The sequence below is a fragment of the Spodoptera frugiperda genome, chromosome 31, assembly GCF_023101765.2.
Source record: "Spodoptera frugiperda isolate SF20-4 chromosome 31, AGI-APGP_CSIRO_Sfru_2.0, whole genome shotgun sequence".
NCBI lineage: Eukaryota > Metazoa > Arthropoda > Insecta > Lepidoptera > Noctuidae > Spodoptera > Spodoptera frugiperda.
Genome location: NC_064242.1, coordinates 5,054,014 through 5,074,766, shown reverse-complemented (window position 1 = coordinate 5,074,766; position 20,753 = coordinate 5,054,014). Strand labels below are relative to the sequence as shown.

Sequence of the window (20,753 nt, the reverse complement as noted above, 5' to 3'; positions counted from 1 at the left end):
CACTTAAAAAGAGCAATTGTATGGGTTACGCTCTAGCTGTATAAAGTAAATACTAATACAAAACCGACAACTACCCATCATCAATATTTAAGAAATTACGGATCAAAGGACCACTAACATATTTTTCAATGACCATTTCATTCCTCCTAGTGTAAAAAATACTTATTAAGTGAATACTCAAAATATTAAAATATTCTATTGGTTAATGTCATAGAAAAAAAATACACAGTTTCTACAAGCGAGAACTGTGGAGGCTTAGCGTTGAATGAACTCTGAAAAAACAAAATAAAATGTGAGCCGACCCCATTGCAACACAAATAAAATGCACATTATACACTTCCTGTATCATTAAACATTTAAGTATACACCAAATTAGTTCACCTTCATTCACATTTTATTATTTTAATGTTATAAAAATTATAAAAAAATTAAAAGAGACCTTATGCACACCATTTGTAATACGATTATGCGCCATTTTACTAAAATTACCTAGAAACTTGACAATAGCGAGGCCACTTTGTTTCCTGAGATTTCGTATAATATATAAGCTGACATTTTTCGTTTGCCTAACATTCAACGCATTATATTCCAAGAATCCACATCAAAATGATCGCTAAGGTAAGATTAGTGATTAAATACATCGCTTAAATGCATCTTTTCAAGGATTTTAACTAAAGTATGCGAATATTAAATAGTGTTGCGTTAAAAGTGCAGTGTTCAAGTTTTAGTGGTGTTAATAGTGATAAGTTGCTTTTATTTCGAAATACCTACTTTTTTATCCTAATTTTTGAAAAATTTGCAATTAGCTTATTTGGACTAAATTCAAATCTTGTGTTTTTCAAAATTTATTTCATTCCGTTTCATATTTTGGAGTCCATTAAATTACAAAATAGCTGTTTATTCGCAAAAACGTTGGAAAAAGTACCTTCACAGGGGCTGCCCTGTGGAGGTGCATTTTCCACTATGGCTGCATAGTGCTGACATTTTTAGCCGTCGCTCACAAACTTTTGAACGCGTTAGAATTTGGCGTATAGCCGACAACTGGAATTTTCAACCTAACGCTTCCAAACTGACAGGATTGGTAGCACCTAACTGACAGTATCGTGACGTCAATTTCATTGTGCACTGGATATAATCCAGAAGGACCAGTAAAAGACCAATAAAAATATTTTGGTCCTATCGCTAAAAACAATTGCAATATTTATAACTGAGGTGATATTACTATTGATAGAAGTTTTTCTAAGGTAGGTATACTTTTTTAATTACTTTCAAAGGCACTGGGAGTCTAGACAGTTAAAATAATACTTCCTATTTTTGTGTCTAAGTTATGGTCGTCTAGATTAGTGAAATGGTGACGTTAGCACACTTTTGGAACTTTGCCAGAACGTATATTTCTACAGGCATCCGAAAATTATTTTTGTGCTTGAAAGCTTGAATTTTTTTTTAAATTTCTTGGCTTTGTAGGCCCGTAAACATAACTAACGTAACTCTTCCTTTATCCCATAAAATTTTAGTTTCAACTTCAAAAATTTTGCTACTTACATTGTATGTACTTACAATGTACATTATATTTAATACAAAAATATTCAACTTTTCATTGTGCTTTGTTTCCAAGGTACTCTACGAACAAACATGTATTTTAATAGACCTTTTAGGTCAGTTATAATCCCACTTTGTGAGATTCTATTTGTTGAGTTGCGCCGTTTGACTTGAACACTACTTCTAAAGTTTATTGTAATGTGCTCTTTATTTACCGTTAAAATTGTGATAAAAACCTACATTTCCTTAATAACCAGTTACCTACTTCACGCATTAAAAATAGCTTTCATTATAAAAAAAGAATAAATGTTCATTCATAAATTTTTCAACTTGACACATCAAATTGTCTCGAAAGAATTTAGGGATAAAAAAATACATTACAATTTAGCGGATCTTAGGACCGAATTTATCTGTGTAGGCACCAATCCTAAAGAATCTTAAATTTTCTTTTATCTTTCATTATTTTTGCGGCCGACTACAATCTAAATGTAACGGAAAATTATTTAGAATCTTAACAATTATACAGATTTTGAATCGAAATTCCAATTTTGTCTCAACTGAAAATCGAATCCAATACCTTTAGCTGGGTAATCGAAGTTACCAGACCACTCGACTAACGACACTCATATTACAAGTAGTTGTTATTGTCACTTAAAACAATTATAACTTTTAACTGCATTTTTAAAGTGCCGCTGTTTACTTTTTATTCACCATTAACCATCTTTTAATGTTTTAACATTCCATTAAAGCAATTATAATTAAGAATTAGCGTCAATTTCAGAAACAAAGAGGAGATGTAAATATTTTAATTGTTTAAATGCACTGAACCAGTTTTGTTCGTAATATTTGCACGTTCAAGTAAATTAGTCGTGTATAATATGCTCAATTGCATGTTTTCTACCACTCTTATTTGCTAGATAGCTCTGTATGAACAGTCAGCTCAGTAATTTAGTATGTAGGTACGTAAATAAAAATTGATTCGGTAGAGACACAGTACCTTTGGTTGAGCAACTAAGCTGAAAAATGGTTACAAAAGATATTATCGTATCGTTAAAAACGATATAATTTAATGTTACATAAAGTAATTTTTCTGTACTGAGTCTATCTTTATTTTCTTACCTGCACCTTAAGTACAAATTTGCTTTACGTTTAACGAAAACGAAACGAACGCGCTTTTCTTTTTGTTTAATTTAAACGTTAAGCAAACTCATACTAATCGTCCTGTATACCAAATAATTAACCTGGCTAAACGTATAAGATTTTCGTACACATTTAACAGTTTCGTCAAGATTCAAACATAAACCAGATTACTTACTATTATTCGGTCTTACCTAACCTAGTTCTTAGGAACGGTGGCCTTTAGTTGTACTGGTTTTAAATCTCAACCATCACCTACTGCTTTCGTAATAATCTGTCACATAAGCAATCAACATCATCGTAAATCATTTATGGCTAATATGATTAAGTAGACAGTGCCCTGCGACTTGCAAATTTTTATGTGGGGAGAAAATCATATGACTTCTCCCACCTTGGGTGAGGCGAGAAGGACATTGTCAGACATTTAATGATTAAAAACCACCCCATTTCTACTCCTGCCTTTACCAGGAGACACGGTAACTTGTTACGTTGTCCGCAGCTCCGGATTTATGTGCGATAACAGACGGTCCATTTTTTAATACATTAAATTGTCCCTGTTAAAAAACCTAACTAAATTAACCAACTAAATATAATATATCACAGAAGTTGAAATGCACATTTCTGTACTCTGGGAGATTTCCTATACAACTCACATAAAGAAAACAAGAACAAATAGTCAGTATCTGCTAGTACGCAAGCATCCAAAAATTGCTATATTTATAAAATTGCGTCAATCTGGTCTTTCGGTCAACTAAATACCGTGCATTATATTACTGAACCCATACACCTACAATTAGAACTTATTACGTAACTAACTATACAATATAGACTAGGTTCCTCGCGAATCAAGTCTGACTAAACCATTTATCTAGATTTAAGCTTACATGTGTCAAACACTGGATAGTTTGCGTAACAGTATGAGTCCTTGTGGTCCAAACCAATCTGTCACTGCTATTTGTTATTTAAATCCACTGCATTATTGCACAAGCTTTATCATCAAATAAATTAATTTTGGTGGATTTAAATAACAAAATGTTACTGGTGTATAAATATGCAATGCCCAAACTGTTGTTGTTTCTAAATATCTATCTACATTACATTAAAGTTGGTAACAAAAACAAATCACTAAATAGTATAAAACAAAGTCGCTTTCTCTGTCCCTATGCCCCTTTGTATGCTTCAGTCTTTCAAACTTCGCTACAGATTTTAATGTGTGTTTTTAATTGATAGAGCGATTCAAGAGAAAGTTTTATATATATAATACATGTATAATATATCACCATTGCATCCATGCGAAGCTGGGGCTGGTCGCTAGTAATGTATAAACAAAAATTAGTCTTTTGGCCATTCCTTCACACTCTTTATCACAGAAACAGTTCTCAAGCAATTAAAACTCTTCCTCATCCCATAAAGAGTATAATTTCAAGTAGACATTACAGAGATGATTGCTATGTTATTAATTTAAGTACGTACGTAGGATTGTCTTGTTACTGTCACCTGCATGCGTCTGGTTTCGCAATTGTCAAGGTTTTGGCCTCGAAAGTACCCTAACGACCGGTGACGGCAGACGGGCCAAGATATGGCCCTACTTTTGAAGTAGCCTAAATGTCGTGTCATCACGCTATTCGGTTATCAAGATGTGAAGTCATAGTCGTGAGAAATATTTAGGTATATTTGGATAATGTAATTGATGTTGTTTTAGAAGATAGAAATATGTTTTCCTTGTTTTCTAAGCTAAGGAATCGATTACTACGTGTCTAATATGTGTGTCGTATGTTGTCTATTAGTTAACATAATAACATGTTAGGCCAACAAATTACATTGTTGTTTCCTTTGTTTACGTATAACCCTATTCCAAAACCGTGTGGTCCTTCGATACGCTTTCAAAACAAAGTCTTACCGTTAAAAATATGCACTCTATGCACCGTACACAATGCACAATTGTATCACATAATTCAATAACTCAAGCGTCAATTAAATAAAACATTTATTTGTTACAGTTTGTTGCCGTTATCTGCCTGTTTGGCCTGACCCGCGCCAGCGGCTGGCATGGAAGTGGCCTTGGCTACGCATCAGGCTTAGGCTATAGCTCTGGCATCGGCTATGGATCAGGCTACGGTTACGGCGGCTACGCTAGCTATGTGGCCCCTGCCTACACTGCTCCAGTAGTAGCCAAGACTATTGTAGCAGCTCCTGTCATCAAGGCTGTTGTTCCCGCCGTCGTTCCCGCAGTATCATACGCCCCAGCGATCTCTACTGTCTCTCGCTACCAAGTACATTCATCGCCTATTGTGAAGTCTTATGTAGCCCCTGTTTCTTACGCGTCATATGCGCCTTACACCGTGTCGTACAGCCAAGGTTATGGTGCTCATGACTACAGCGGTCTTGGCTACGCTAGCCACGGCTATAGCTCCGGCTACGGTTATGGATCTGGTTACGGCTACGGTTCAGGCTACGGTCACGGCGCTAAATACCTCTGGTAAGCAAGGAATATGTACAATGCATACCATATTGGAATGAAAATGTAAATATTCTATTTTTCTATGTATCGTATGACTGTTTTAATTTATAGCAGCTGTAAATTACCGTTCTATGTACCTGGTTATTTAATAAACTTGTACCTGTATAAGTAAAGTTTTGTTTATTTTTTATTCAGTTCCATTATTGAAAATGATCCCTTCCATCAAAATATTACCTACATCAACCTTGTGATTTTCCGCTATCTCCACAAACAAAACTGTATTTACGGTATCTGTAGGTATTTTTTTTCAATTATATCGTAGTATTCACGAAATTCGAATCGAAAAATTTCAAAGCTTACTTTTAAACCTATGTCGTGAATAACTGCATGGATTGTTCACCCCACCTAGATGTTATATTTTCCCAAACTATATAGACCATAAGAAATTGATCAATAGTATTTGTAATGATTACTGCAAGATACCTAATCCAGTGTTATTGTAGGATTCACCAAATTAGCTGTAAAACTTTATTAACATCGTCCAAATCTCTGTCACCTGAATTACTCGTTAAAAAAGTAAAGGCAGACTTAAATTAAATAAAGAGTATTCCTATTAAACATTACCGTACATTTAATAGCAATATCACTTTAAAAATTAATTTCCAAGATAAAGAATAATATTATACAGATATTTAAATAGGTACAGATTAACATACACATACCCGGTGAAGTATAGGTACGTATCTATAGTAATATCTATAGAGATCAACGCTGACTAAGAGGATTATTGATTCTGGTATAATATACAACATAATACCTATAAATTAGATTGAATGATCGAGTGAAAAATTGTGTCAATATTATTGAAAGAGGCTGTAGTGACAAGGATTGAAAAGGGAATGTCACGATGGTTTTGACATGTAGAAAAGACGGGTGAAAGCAGATTCACGAAAGAAGTATACAGAGCAGATATGAATGGGACTGTCGGTAGAGGGCGCCCTATATGAACATTTATCGAACAGATTGGCGATATATGTCCGGTGTATGGGGAGAAAGGGGTCTGTCTCGGCTCAGGTTCGATTCCCGTGTCAAGCAAAGTTATTGCTGGGCTTTTTCGCATTTTCTCAGTTGTAGCACGGAGTCTGGAATTGTGTCCGGTATATGGCAATAGGCTCACCCTATTACATATGACTTATAAAACAATTGGTGCAATGTGGGTGTACATTGTACAGTGGCATTACGTGCCGTAATGTGCACCTCTGCCTACCATTGCAGGCTAAAAGGCTTAACGTTGCAAAAAAAATAACACATCTATGATAATAAACAGATTTCAATTGAATTTCACGTCTAGTGCACTATTTGCAAAATTACAATATTAACTTGTCAATATGACATAACTTCACTTCAAGGAATACATTGGCACAATTTCGACAAAATGCAAATTAATTGCATTGTAGTGATTTATAAGAAGATTACCTACTTTTTTCAATGAGATGTTTATCTATACGTATATGTAATACTAGATCTTTCTCACGGTTTGACGACACTTTTTGGAATTGACTGCGCGGTTGGCATGGTGGCTGGACAACCGGCTGCCGCGCAGCGTATAGCGGTTTCGATTCCCGCATGGAGCAACTCTTTGTGTGATTTAGAAATTGTTGTTTCGGGTCTGGGTGCCATGTGTATGTGAACTTGTATGTTTTTACACGCACCAACGATACAGTGGAAAAACCTGGGGCGGGTTTTTAAAAAAAACAAATAAATCCACTGCTACACTAATAAACACGCACCACAATAGATAATTTTATCATAGGTACCTTTTAGTACAAAATTTAACATCTCATTTTAACCTACGAACAGATGTGCTCTCATTCAATCGATTGTCTTTTATTAAGCCAAGGTCATACCGACTTAAAGTTCATCTGCATACAATAGAAGTTTTAATTTATTAATTGTAACTATGAAATGCGATTAACTGGTTTAACTTTAATCATATTATAATGTTCGAATAAAGTATAAGAAAAAAAATATTAAACACAACAATTATCATGTATCAAATACTTAAACGTAATTAATTAATAATTACAACGTATTTTGTATTTTACACTAATGCCAACCCTAGTACAACCATTCTCAAGATAAAACAATAAAGATTTTATCTTGGACATGCATAGAAGTATCAGCTTAATTGCAAGAGACGTAGAGCGGAGTATTGCTTGTAAGATTTCAGTCAATATATTAGTTAATACTGCATTAAAACGTAAGTCTAATTAAATCCGTCACGCTCCGTTTTTCTCAAAATCTAATGGGACCTTGAAAAAGAGTAGTTTGTTTCCTACGTTTTTAATATAAAAGAGTGAAACAATAGCTTGAAACACATTCAACTCATCATCGTTGAAGATATACCAGCAAAATGTTCACTAAGGTAAAGTCTTTAAATCTTAATTACACCATTCAATTTTAAGTCTTAATTGAATAGCACTAAGTTGCAAATTATATCATTTGCATTCAGATATCAACACTAATTGTTTAATGAAAATATTAAATGTTATTGTTAGTGTTAATTGCTTTATATTTAAAAACATTATAATATGTCATTTACTTATTTATTCAAAACCATATTTGATACTGACCTACCTCAAACACTAATTGTTTGAGGCATGTTAGCGATGGCCTATCAATGATTTCAGATCTTTACGGTTAAGCTGTTAAAATTCTATCAAATATATTAAAAATCCATAATCGATACTCTACCTCTAAAATCCTTTTACTTTTATCAGCATATTCATTAAAGCATTAACTGTCAAAAGAAAACTGTTGAAGGCAAATCCTCCGCTAAACGTCGGTCACCAGTGTCCGACGTGGCGGTTATCACTTTATCTACTTCCTTATATCCATAAAATAATCAAAATTATAATTAAATTACAGATCGTCGCAGTAGCTATCTGCCTCTTTGGCTTGGCCCATGCAGGAGCCCTGTACAACAGCGGCTACTCCGGCCATGGAGGATACGGCGGCTATGGAGGCTACGGCGCCGGCTACGGCAACGGCTATGGATACGGAGGCTATGGTGCCGGCTACGGAGGTTACGGCCCAGCTACCTCATACACTTCAGTAACCAAAGTGGTCCCTGATACCGGAGCTCATGGTGGATACTACGGCGGTCACGGTGGATACTCTGGCGCTCTTGGTGGTTACAGTGGTCTTGGATACGGCGCTCATGGTTACAACAACCTGGGTTACGGCGCTCATGGTTACAACGGTTACAATAACCTTGGTTACGGAGCTCATGGTCTTGGTGATGCTGTATCCTCAGTGTCTGTTTACAAAGAGCACTCTCCTAGCTACTCTGGTGCGTACGGTGGTTATGGTGGATACGGCTATGGTGGCTATGGACAAGCCGGTTACGGTAACGCTCTTTACGGAAACAAACTTGGATGGTAATCCAACAACGTTGAACTTTAAATCCGTGTAAATAAAATGAAACCGTACTTATGAGTATCAATGGAAAGCCATACACTGCCAATGTATGTAAATAAATTAATAAAATGTGCAATAACTTGAAAATATCAATGAAAATAAAAATCTGACCATCTCCATAAATTGTTGTTTCATTCTTACTTGGTCTACCTGATAAAGAATAATATTATACTTAAATAGGTACAGATTAACATACAAATACCTATACCTGGTGTAGTATTTTTTTTTTTTTTTTTTTTTTTTTGAGGGGGGAAAATCATCCAATACTTCTCCCGCCTTGGGCGAGGCGAGAGGGAGTGTCAGACTCTTACTGACTAAAAACCACCCCGTTCCTACTCCTGCCCGTCGAGCCGGAGCCCCGGTAAACCCGCTAGGTAGTCCGCAGCTCCGGATTAGGCATCAGCCCTACTGGGCCCCATCTGTGGTGGTCTGATGGCTCTTTGACGCGTGCGGAACGCGAACGCCGGCTCTGGTTCTGGTCAGGCGGCGAGCTACCCTTGCTCACCGTCCGCAGACCCGCACTTACGGTGGCCGGAGATCGTCGCGCGATCCCCGACGCCCGGAGTGTCTCTCGCGACGGCTGGGGCGTGAGGAGGTTCGTTCTCTCACGCGCCCCGCCTCCTCCTTAGCTAGCATGACTGCTTCGCAGAAGGAGGAGACGGCATCCCAGTCCCCCTCGTACCATGGCTTGTATCAGTGCCGGACGCGAGAGGGCGCCGTCGCCGACCACATCCCTGAGGACACGGCGGTGCTCAGCCCACGCAGGGCAGACCGCAAGCGTATGTTCTACCGTGTCCTCCGGGCGGTCTTCGCAGTGATGACACCCGGGCGTTTCCTCCCGCCCAATCAGAAACAGGAACCTACCGAAGCTTCCATGTCCGGTAAGCACCTGCGTCAGAGGTGAGGACGCCGTGGCGCCTGTCAAGCCACTCCTCAAAGAGGGGACTACCGCTGCAATGACAGCGAGCCCAACCTGGTGTAGTATACGATGGGATATTAATGGAAACATCGGTAGAGAGCGACCTAGATGGACATATAATGACCAGATTGGCGATATATGTCCATCTATTGGCAACGAACATGCAAGAAAATACTGATGATTGTTGATGAAGCGAAAGAGGTATGTAAAAATCATAGCGACTGAATAACTTCAGTCGCTATGATTTTTACATACCTTTACATAGTATGTTAACACATACTTACATCAACAACCAATAGCATTATGGACAAGCCGGTTACGGTAACGCTCTTTACGGAAACAAACTTGGATGGTAATCCAACAAATTGAACTTTTAATCCGTGTAAATAAAATGAAACCGAACTTTTCAGTAGAAAGCCATACACTGCCAATGTATGTAAATAAATTAATGAAACGTGCAATAACTTGGACATATCAATGAAAAATAAAAATTGACCATCTCCATAAAATGTTGTTTCATTCTTACTTGGTCTACCTGAATTAGCATTTTATATTATAGCGGATATCCCTATTGATAATAACATACAAAATAAATCATTTTTTATGTTTAATGAGATCAAAAGCCATTGAATAATTTTATTTAAACCCATTTTCAAGAATAACTTCCTTATAATCGTATACGGTGTATGATGGTACTGGTTGAAATCGAATGCCTCCGGCAGATTACACAACTGCCTATATTTGGCTCCGTACCTTGACATTGAAACGGAAAGTGCCCGCGGCTGATCCACCTGGGATTCAATACCAATACCAGTTTACAGACGACGATATAAAAGCGAGAGTAAGTGCTCCAAAAATTACACTCGACAACAACACTCAATACAAACATGTACTCCAAGGTACTGCAGTGATATTTTGATTCTCAAAGATTTTTTGTTTTCAATATTATATTTTGATAACATGTTTAAGATAGTTGTCCTTTAAAAATTAGTGATTTCTAATAGTGAATAAGTGAAATGTTGACAAATTGTTGAATACGTAATTAAGTTACTTATCTATTCGTGTTATAATTCCAGGTCATAGTCTTCCTGTGCGCGGCGAGCCTCGCCTCCGCTGGCCACCTCCTCCAGGCTGCTGCCCCTGTGGCATACAGCTCAGCGCCCGCCGTCTCCTCCGTGTCGTTCTCCTCTCACACCTCTCACGCTCCCGTCGCGACCTACGCCGCCGCTCCCGTCGTTGCCAAGACCTACGCCGCCCCCGCCTACGCCACCTACGCCGCTGCTCCCGTCGTAGCTAAGAGCTACGCCGCTCCTGCCTACGCCACTTACGCTGCTGGTCCCGTCGTAGCTAAGAGCTACGCTCCATCCGTGTCTTACCAGTCCATCTCCACCCACTCTGCTCCAGTCGCGTACGCCAAGACCTACGCCGCCCCCGCTGTTACCACCTATGCTGCCGCCCCCGTCGTCGCGAAGGCTGTCTCTCACCAGACCATCTCCAGCCACTCTGCTCCAGTCGTCAACACCTATGCCTCTGCCCCAGCCGTATACTCTGCCCCAGTGTACGCTAAATCAGTAGCACCTGCTGTGTCCTACTCCTCAATCTCCCACGCCGCACCCGTGACCTACGCCGCCGCCGCTCCCGTTGTCACCAAGACCTACGCTGCCCCCGCCGTCACCACTTACGCTGCCGCTCCCGTCGTGACCAAGACTCTTGCCCCAGCAGTGTCTTACTCTTCCTACTCTTCCCACTCCGCACCTGTGGCCTACGCCGCCGCTCCCGTGGTAACTAAGACCTACGCCGCTCCCGCCGTCACCACCTACGCCGCCGCTCCCGTCGTAGCTAAGACCTACGCCGCCCCAGCAGTCGCCACTTACGCTGCTGCTCCCGTCCTGAAATCCGCTGTAACCTACTCTGCTGCTCCCGCCGTCTCCCACGTCACTTACTCCGGAATCGGAGCCAACTACGGTTGGTAAATACCAAGTTGTTAAATATTTATTGTTAGTCAATAATGAACTGTAAATAATGTTTGTATGTTCGTAAAGAACGAAAAATAAAAACAAAATAATATTTCTGTATTTTACTTATTTATACAAACCCACAAAGTCAAAGAATATCCGAAGGTATAAACTCCGGACTAAAGGATTCACATCACATCACATCTACCTATAGCCTCTAAGTAACCACTGCTGACCAAAAGCCTATTCTCGCTCGGAGAAGGTTTATCATTAATTACCACGCTTGCTCAAGGCGGGTTGGCGATTTAAAACTTATTATAATTAGAAATTATAAGCTCAAATTTCCTCACGATATTTTCAAACACCGTATGTCAGTGATGTCTAAATAATCTTAAAAAGTATACATGTCTCGAAAAAAGCCATGGCACTTTGTTTGGTATCAAGACAACTAAAGTATTCAAAGAACGTTTAATAATCTTTCAGACAACACCATCGTTTAATATATTTCTCACTACAACACACATGTGTACCCAGCTACTACATATTCGTACATTAGTAAAGCAATTAAGCTGGAGGCGAGCGTCACCTTTACGTCGATGGCCTGCAACTGACAGTGCTGATCAATCAAACCCCTCATGATTAGGACAAAGATAAAGAAACTACAGAAGGGCCACAGATTGATATTTTGTATTAAAGGTGAGATAAGTTTTATCTTACGAACAAGGAACATAATATTTTGTTTAGTTACGTTTAACTTTTATTATTGATTAAGATATCCTAAGGTCTTTTTAAAGAAACTTGGGTAAATGAAAGTCTTTTTCCACAATAGATATTTTATTTTGAACCCTATAACCCTATTAGTTAGTGTTCCCACTAGCCCACTAATTGCCCCGGAGCTGCGGACTACAATTGCCTTTTGAACCAGAGTCCCGGTTAACCCGGGACTCTGGTTCAAGACAGAGGAACGGGGTGATTTTAGTTAGTAATAGTCTGACACTCTATCTCGCTTCGCCCAGAGCGAGAGAAGTCATTGGATGACTTTCCCCCCTCAAAAAAAAAAAGCCCACTAATTCCCAAGGCCGGTAATAATCAGACCTGATATATTAAAAATCAATAAAATAAATTATAAAATAGCAAAAAATTTTATAAAACATAGTAACTAGTAAGTTATGTTCAGGAACCCGGAATGAGTTTATCATTATTAGACCAAAATATTATTTAGACTAAGGTACAAATTGCAATGGCAAACAAAAATGCACTTGATGCTGAGCTATAATCAGATTATTTCGCAATTATTTCTGCAAACAGGTTGTAATAACCATTTGAAAGATATTTTCCGTTAAAGTATAGATGCAACGGAAATCGGTACCTACATAAAGCGATTGAGATTCTTGTTTTCTTGAATTGCATCTTACTATGTCATAAACCCGCTGAACTTTACCTCCTTCACCTCAGATATTTTTACTTTAATTAAAACGAAAAGTGAAGATATTACGGTATCCATAGGTTAAAAAAAATATCACAAATAACAAACATAGTTTTTCCAAATTCACTAAGAATTTCGACACTATAACCTTTTACAAATTAAAAATAAACATGAAATAAGAATGAGTAAGCTCAAAAATGACCAGGTATCATTGAAGCTTTAAATTCACAATTTTAAATTTTACCTACGAGATCTTAGGAATTAATTTTAAATTCAACATTCATTACCGCTCAAATAGTAAAATTATATTGAACACCTGTAATTCTAGTTATTATTTGCTGCATACGAAAATTTTGTAAGCCAAGTACTTTATTAAATTATTAAAACTACCCAAACAGACGATACAATGAAACTTCTTAATTTTTCTTGCCTTTACATAGTTCAGAATAATATGTGTCTTTATTTGTCTTTAGCGTTCTTCCCTATCACACATCATCCTTTCATTCATTTATCTTTTCTTTGTTCTTCATCTTGCCTTCCATACTTTTATATTAAAAAATAGTAGTCACGTGTTGTTTCGTCACGTAATTTTATTCGCAAAAAATATAATTAAACAATAATAAAATCATATTATAGTCAATATGTTCTACCTAATAACACAATATTTTGAAGAAGTAGTTTTGAAACTACTCTAAAATTTTATTTTATATATTTTTATTTTTAGATAAACCTTGCCCCAGATTAAGATTTTCTTCTGTGTCGTGGGTGCATTTACAATTATATAAGTTCACATACACATGATACCCAGACCCATCCATGCGCGAATCGAACCCGCTACACGTTGCGTGGCACCAACAGTGCATTTAATAATGAAGTCGGTTAAAAAAAATATAGTGCAACTATATCGCCCACGCCTTTAAAAATTGAATGGATAATGATGGCCTTGTTGGAGTGTCGCTCTGTTGAACGTGAATAATTTGTGTCTTGGGTTCGATTCCCAAGTCGAGTAAAATATTGTTAATATACTCAGTAATTAGCAGTTATACGGCAATTAGCTAAACCTTTGGTTTTAAACAACCGCGTAGCTATAGCCAGTGATACACTTAGTAAAAATTACACCTTTAACATGAGTAAATTGGTCGTTCCATTTTACTTAGAGATTTATAAGATGAAAACAAACTATTAGAGAAAATTGAATTATAAGTTTATACATATTTTTTTTTTTTATATATTTGATGGGTCGACGTTTGTCCGCTACCTCACCTGGTGATAAGTGATGAGCACGTCTGCCCATAAGCAACCTATTCATTCGGGCCTTGAAGACACACAGGTTATACCCATCAGGAAACACAGACTCCGGCAAAGAATTTCACTCCTTAGCAGTTCGCACAAGGAAGCTTGAAGCGGTGACGCTTCGCCGAGTGTCTTGTGGTTCGATGGTGGAAAGAACTAGGGGGAATCAAGTTGTGCAATTATGGTACCTGCACCAAAGTCAGTTACGATACTCGTTTGCATATCAGAACAGCATAACAGCATTACTTTTGACTGGACAATAAATTAATCCACGCTAATTACTACACCTGACAAGTAAAGCGTAATTCTAACTGGCAAATGGCACCAGCCCATCCGTTTCTAGTCCTCAAATGTTGCCTCCACATAATGACAACTTGACATTAACATTACTTGCAGATCTACTACTAGGGTTGCGTAAATACTAATTGTGCCGTTACCCTCGACGCGTGACTCACACCCGCGCTTGACCGGTTTTGTCTTGACGGAACAAAATAAGCTCTAGGCAATATCTCATGGAGATTCAATGCTAATACCAGTTTGCAGACGCCGATATAAAAGCGAAAGCAAGTGCTCCAAAAATTATTACAATCAACAGCCTCATACAAAACAAACATGTACACCAAGGTACTACAGTGATTTAATTTTATTGCATTTAAATTCAAGTGTTTTTTTTTATTGTGCTATAACTAATTTTAATATAAAAGTGTTCTATATTACGCTTCATTGCTTGATTGGTCCTTAAACCAATTACTGCTCATGAAGTTCCTGTTGTGATTCTCAATTTAGTAAAAAAATATTAATTCAGCCTGTAATTTGGATTTCATAACATTAAGGGCTTTAAGGGCAGTTAAAGTTTCTATTATTTAACTAATTAGTAATTTGATATATTTTCCATACAAAATATGTCAAATATGTGTCAGTTATCTTTAAAGCAACTTTATCTGTAGGGAGAAAAATATTTGAAAAGCTTTCTAAATCTAACTTTTTATTCCAGGTCGTAGTATTCTTGTGCGCGGCGAGCCTCGCCTCCGCTGGCCATCTTCTAGAGGCTGCTGCCCCTGTGGCATACAGCTCAGCGCCCGCCGTCTCCTCCGTGTCGTTCTCCTCTCACACCTCGCACGCTCCCGTCGCGACCTACGCCGCCGCTCCCGTCGTCGCCAAGACCTACGCCGCCCCCGCCTACGCCACCTACGCCGCTGGTCCCGTCGTAGCTAAGACCTACGCCGCTCCCGCCTACACCACCTACGCTGCTGCTCCCGTCGTAGCTAAGACCTACGCTGCTCCCGCTGTAGCAGCCTACTCTGCCCCAGTGTACGCCAAGTCCATCGCACCAGCTGTTTCTTACTCCTCATACTCCAGCCACTCTGCTCCTCTGGCCTACGCCGCGGCTGCTCCCGTCGTCGCCAAGACCTACGCCGCTCCTGCTTACACCACATACGCCGCTGCTCCCGTTGTGGCTAAGGCTGTCGCCCCAGCAGTGTCTTACTCTTCTTACTCCGCTCACTCCGCACCTGTGGCCTACGCTGCGGCTCCCGTCGTAACCAAGACCTACGCCGCCCCCGCCGTCACCACCTACGCCGCTGCCCCTGTGGTAGCTAAGACCTACGCCGCCCCAGCGGTTGCCACTTACGCTGCTGCTCCCGTCCTGAAATCCGCGGTGACCTACTCCGCCGCCCCTGCCGTTTCCCACGTCACCTACGCTGGTTTGGGAGCCAACTACGGATGGTAAAAACATGTTTGTTTGTTGATAGAAAAATAATTTATTTAAAATATCTTGGGCTGTATACTTGTAATGACTGTATATACAAAAAGAAATAAAAATTGAAAAATATTTTTCGTTTTTAAATTTACTTTGCTTCGCAATACCCTTTTTTAAAAATCATTTAATGTCTCCTCGCCTTGGGCGAGGTGAAAGAAGGGTCATACTCTTATTGACTAAAAACTACCCCGTTCCTACACCTGCTTTTCGAGCCGGAGCCCCGGTAACCTGCTAAGCAGTCCGCAATCTCCCTATTTGGATGTTACTTTGAATTATTAATTATTAATATTAATTAAATTAAAATTATAAGAGTATATTATACTCTTATTATTTACTAGAATCATTTTATGTTAAACATGCATATACCAAAATTGACAAATCTCAAAAAACCCATATTTTAAAGTCATAAAACGTAAGCGGCCGGTTTTAAGTGTGACTAGTCTTCTAAGTTCCGTAGGCCGCATACCACAATTTAAAAGTTTAAACTAAAAAGCATTCGGAACATCATTGATTGATTCTAGGGGTTTTATAGTCGTTTCTAGATGTCTGATAATAGCCAGTCTATACCTCAACTATATTAGTATAACTGAAGAAATGTTTATTATCATAGTTACATCGTATGTGAATAAGATGTCCTCGTATAAATTGATAACTTAACAAATGTATGAAAAGACTTGCACAATATTCATAACTTCTCCAAGTGACATAGAAACACCAATACTATTTAAGCTTATCTGCAAACAGCAGCTTATGTATGTACCTGAACACATAATTTCAATTAATTTAACGATCTCCCACATACTTACTTCATATGCCTTGAACCCACAACTCAACTTGGAAATGTGAACAACATTTTCCGTTCCACTTGGGCACGTGTATACCACTCGCACTTGACCGATATTACTCTCTTATACAAATTGAACTATAATCTGTTAGTACTACTTTAAGCTGGGATTCAATGAACCAGTTTGCAAACGTTTGATATAAAAGAGCATGCAAGTGCTCCAAAAAGTATTGCATCGTACAACCACGTCTAACACAAACATGTACACCAAGGTACTTGTGACTTTTTAAAATCATTTTTCTCAATATTTTCACCTAGTAAAAGAAATTATAAGCTATTTTTTCCTTCTGGCCTTTTCCCAACTACATACGAAGTGCTTCCAAATAATTGTAATTGTTTTGTATCGCTTCTTAATTGTGATTCTTGGTTTGTTGACCCATAGGCAGAAAACAGTTCCAAGATACACACTCAAAAAGAAAGGTATCTGTGTGTAAAGTGACCATTAAAAAGCCTACGAAAAACGATTATCTATAAATCAATTAATTATCTTTACAACAAATTGTTGTATCTATTTGTAAATCAACTTAATCTTCAATTTAACACGTTATTTCATTATTTTCCAGGTTCTAGTCTTCCTGTGCGCGGCGAGTGTCGCCTCTGCCGGTTTTCTGGAAGCTCCGGCAGCATCTGCTGCGTACAGCGCGCCCGCCGTTTCCACTGTCTCCTTTTCTTCGGCTGCACCAGTTGCAGCCTATGCTGCACCTGCATATGCTGCGTATGAAGCTGCTCCAGCTGTAGCAGCCTACACTGCCCCAGTGTTCAGCAAAGCTGTAGCTCCAGCAGTGTCCTATTCCTCATTCACCAGACAATCATCACCTGTGACTTATGCCGCGGCTGCACCAGCGGCGACTTATGCCGCAGCTGCACCATTTGCGACTTATGCCGCCCATGCTACTCCAGTTGCAAGCTATTACACTGCTCCTGTAGAGACGAGGACTTTCACTGCGGCTGCGCCTGCTTATCGCGCGTACTCTGCCCCATTCGTAGCGAGGACTTTCGCTGCTGCCGAACCTGCTCGATTCGTAGCGAGGACTTTCGCTGCTGCGGAACCGGCTCGATTCGTTGCTAGGACTTATGCTGCTGCAGCCCCTGCTGTTGCGTACTCTGCTCCTGCTGTTGCCGCCTACACCGCACCCGTTGTCTCCAAGACCTTCGCCGCTCCCGCTGCGGTAACTTACTCTGCAGCTCCCGCCGTCTCCCACGTCGCTTACACTGGTTACGGAGCCAACTACGGTTGGTAAATGAAACCAATTGATTCTTCTTATTTATTCCTAAGAAATGCCTATGTACTTCATTTGATACGATGCTCATAATAAAACTTGTATAAAAATATTTTTTTATGTTTGATTTTTACTAATCACTAGTTTTTTCTAATTTCCTGAATATTCTTCAATTTGTCTAAACAATTTAACGATTATCTGCCTCGTTGGTTGAGGGTTTGCAAGCGTGACTACTATACAAAGAATTTATTTTATTCACAGTACAATTTTAGACGTATTTAATTTCTTTCTTACTTTTAATTTTAAGTTAAGTAAAAAAATACGAACTTGTGATAAGTTGTATTAAAATATAAAGAAAATAATAGTCAACAATAAGTATATTAAAACATCAAAATAAGTTTCAACAACATTTATTTACATGATCATTATGTCTGAAACATTTTTATTTTAAAAACTTTAACTACAAACAAATCACCAGCCATAGTTGGCACCATAGGTCACTGCAGATTTTAATACGGGAGCAGCGGAGTATGTGGCCACTTCAGGAACAGCGTAGGACTTCGCGATGACGGGACTTGCAGCGTAAGCGATAGGAGCTGAATGGCTTGAGTAAGATACCGCTGGGACGATAGCCTTAGTCACAACGGGAGCGGCAGAGTATGTGGTGTAAGCAGGAGCGGCGTAGGTCTTGGCGATGACGGGAGCAGCCGCGGCGTAGGCCAGAGGAGCAGAGTGGCTTGAGTATGAAGAGTAAGAGACAGCTGGAGAGATAGACTTGGCGTACACTGGAGCAGAGTAGGTAACTGCAGGAGCAGCGTAAGTCTTAGCTACGATTGGAGTGGAGTACGCATAGGCTGGACTTTCGTAGGACTTTACAATAGGTGCGCTTTCATAACTTTTGTAGATAGGAGCTGATGCGTATGTGACGGGAGAGTGAGACGTATGAGAGGTGAATGACACGGAGGAGACTGCAGGAGCTGAACTGTACGCAGGCTCAACGGCTTCCAGCAGTTGGCCAGCGGAGGCCAGACTCACCACGCCCAATAATACAGTGACCTGTTGACAGAAAGCAGAAGTTAATTTTAGCGTTTTTTTTACTTAAAATTATAATGTATTAGCTAAATCGTCAGACGTCTTTTTTTATTTGATTCAAGTAGGTATAATAGCTAAATCGTCAGACTTTAACGTTAATCCATTGCAATTTTTTATGATATGGACAGATATTTAAAAAGTAAGATGAATTTTCTTGTTCGTTATTCTCTATTCAAAGCTAGGTACACTTTGGAACGAGCACTGCACTGCACTGACAAAAAGGCTGATGGACAATTCAATTTGACGTTTCAAAGGTACCTAATTTAGGATTATATCGAAATAAATGCTTTGACTTTAACCCAATTAACCATTCTCAGGTTTAGTAACTCATTTATTATGGCACTATAAGCAGCGCTTGAAGCTCAAACATGTTGAAAACACAATTTTAACATATTTAGCCAAAAACTAAACAATTAATATCACAAAAACAAAGTAAAACCAAATACTATGATTTAAAACTGTAGGTTGAAGTACCTTGATGTACATGTTGGTGTCAAGTTTTGTCGCCGAGTGTAATTAATGCAGCATTTACTCTCGTTTTTATATGAATAATTGTGAGTGTTTCTCATTGAAACTTCAGGAGACATTGGACTACAATTCCTTAAATATAAAACGGTCAATGCCTTATAATGTCAGTGAGTTTATGTATGAGCAATTATTTTATTAGTTGAGTAAGATTTTAACAGTGAAAAACGTGTGAAGACTTTTCTTCTCACTCTTGCCTAGAGAGATTCGCGAAGGTACCTACTACGAATCTCTGAGCAATTGATGAGTCAGCAAATTTTGACTTAAAACATAATATAACGTCTCGTCTTTTAGTTTCATAAGTGATAATGTTTATAAGTGGTAAGCAGAGGTCAAGTAATGTGCACTTTTGTATTGTAAGTTACATCCATTTTTGTCTAGTTTTATGATAGCAGCAAGTCTATTGTCAAATACTGGGCACAACTCCAAACTCAATGCTATTATTGTGGATTTTGTAAAAAACACATTGATCTTAATTTGATGCGAGAATCGAACCAGAAACCTGTTTTTCCGCAGTCGGCAGATACTTAAACAAGAAACAGTCTAATTTCATTATAAACTACTGTAGATTCTGCTTTCATTTTTACAATGAAACTCGCGTTTAACTGTGTCGATCGAAATTATTCTTTTTTCTTTAAAAAAAAAACATTGGCCCACGCTAGGATTTTCTCCTGTATGGTGGGTGCGTTTACAAACATACAATTTCACATACACATGACACCCAGACCCGAAACAACAATTTGGGGATCACACAAAGAGTTGCTCCGTGCGGGAATCGAACCCGCTACTCGTTGCACGACGGCCAGTTGCCCAGTCACCGCGCCAACCGTGCAGTCTATATGACTTGAAATCCCTTGGTCAAGGGTGTTTTTCCACCAGAGATGTGCTATGTAGCTATGCTATGAAGATGTATTAGCTAAGCTGTGAAACTATGTGACCGTTTCCACAGATACTAAGCTATGTAGCTGTGCAAGGAAGATGCGCAGCTCGAGTATGCGATGTATCGATAGTAGAAAAGCCATCCATAGTACGCATCTTTTCATATAAAAACATAGCTTATCTGAGTCCGTTTCCACCAGTGCTAAACTATGTATACCTATGAA

General features: G+C 38.8%; 5 protein-coding genes across 5 annotated transcripts; 4 read left to right on the top strand and 1 right to left on the bottom strand.

The window, feature by feature from the left end:
* The first annotated feature begins 486 nt into the window (after positions 1 to 486).
* On the top strand, positions 487 to 8,740 carry LOC118276094 (uncharacterized). The gene is made up of 4 exons (XM_050707182.1): positions 487 to 618; positions 4,677 to 5,155; positions 5,333 to 5,384; positions 8,066 to 8,740. Exons 1-4 carry the CDS (start codon positions 607 to 609, stop codon positions 8,579 to 8,581), a joined length of 1,059 nt encoding a protein of 352 aa, XP_050563139.1. The 5' UTR covers positions 487 to 606; the 3' UTR covers positions 8,582 to 8,740.
* A 1,618-nt stretch (positions 8,741 to 10,358) lies between these two features.
* LOC118276002 (cuticle protein 16.5-like) lies at positions 10,359 to 11,603 on the top strand. Its single transcript, XM_035594128.2, has 2 exons — positions 10,359 to 10,435; positions 10,613 to 11,603. Exons 1-2 carry the CDS (start codon positions 10,424 to 10,426, stop codon positions 11,507 to 11,509), a joined length of 909 nt encoding a protein of 302 aa, XP_035450021.2. The 5' UTR covers positions 10,359 to 10,423; the 3' UTR covers positions 11,510 to 11,603.
* Positions 11,604 to 14,713: 3,110 nt separating this feature from the next.
* Positions 14,714 to 16,041, top strand: LOC126912909 (cuticle protein 16.5-like). Its single transcript, XM_050707327.1, has 2 exons — positions 14,714 to 14,834; positions 15,205 to 16,041. Exons 1-2 carry the CDS (start codon positions 14,823 to 14,825, stop codon positions 15,937 to 15,939), a joined length of 747 nt encoding a protein of 248 aa, XP_050563284.1. The 5' UTR covers positions 14,714 to 14,822; the 3' UTR covers positions 15,940 to 16,041.
* An 857-nt stretch (positions 16,042 to 16,898) lies between these two features.
* Positions 16,899 to 18,145, top strand: LOC126912910 (pupal cuticle protein C1B-like). Its single transcript, XM_050707328.1, has 2 exons — positions 16,899 to 17,025; positions 17,377 to 18,145. Exons 1-2 carry the CDS (start codon positions 16,963 to 16,965, stop codon positions 18,052 to 18,054), a joined length of 741 nt encoding a protein of 246 aa, XP_050563285.1. The 5' UTR covers positions 16,899 to 16,962; the 3' UTR covers positions 18,055 to 18,145.
* Positions 18,146 to 18,427: 282 nt separating this feature from the next.
* Positions 18,428 to 19,690, bottom strand: LOC118276403 (cuticle protein 16.5-like). The gene is made up of 2 exons (XM_035594701.2): positions 19,600 to 19,690; positions 18,428 to 19,089 (listed from the first exon to the last, which is right to left on the bottom strand). The coding sequence occupies exons 1-2, from the start codon at positions 19,609 to 19,611 to the stop codon at positions 18,505 to 18,507; spliced, it is 597 nt and encodes a 198-aa protein (XP_035450594.2). The 5' UTR covers positions 19,612 to 19,690; the 3' UTR covers positions 18,428 to 18,504.
* Between the last annotated feature and the right edge of the window lie 1,063 nt (positions 19,691 to 20,753).

Coding starts and splice junctions, on each gene's coding strand:
- LOC118276094 (XM_050707182.1), top strand. Junction 5,156..5,332: donor CACGGCGCTAAATACCTCTG/GTAAGCAAGGAA, acceptor TTTTTTATTCAG/TTCCATTATTGAAAATGATC. Junction 5,385..8,065: donor ATATTACCTACATCAACCTT/GTGATTTTCCGC, acceptor ATTAAATTACAG/ATCGTCGCAGTAGCTATCTG.
- LOC126912910 (XM_050707328.1), top strand. CDS start 16,963: ATGCAAGTGCTCCAAAAAGTATTGCATCGTACAACCACGTCTAACACA. Junction 17,026..17,376: donor ACACAAACATGTACACCAAG/GTACTTGTGACT, acceptor ATTATTTTCCAG/GTTCTAGTCTTCCTGTGCGC.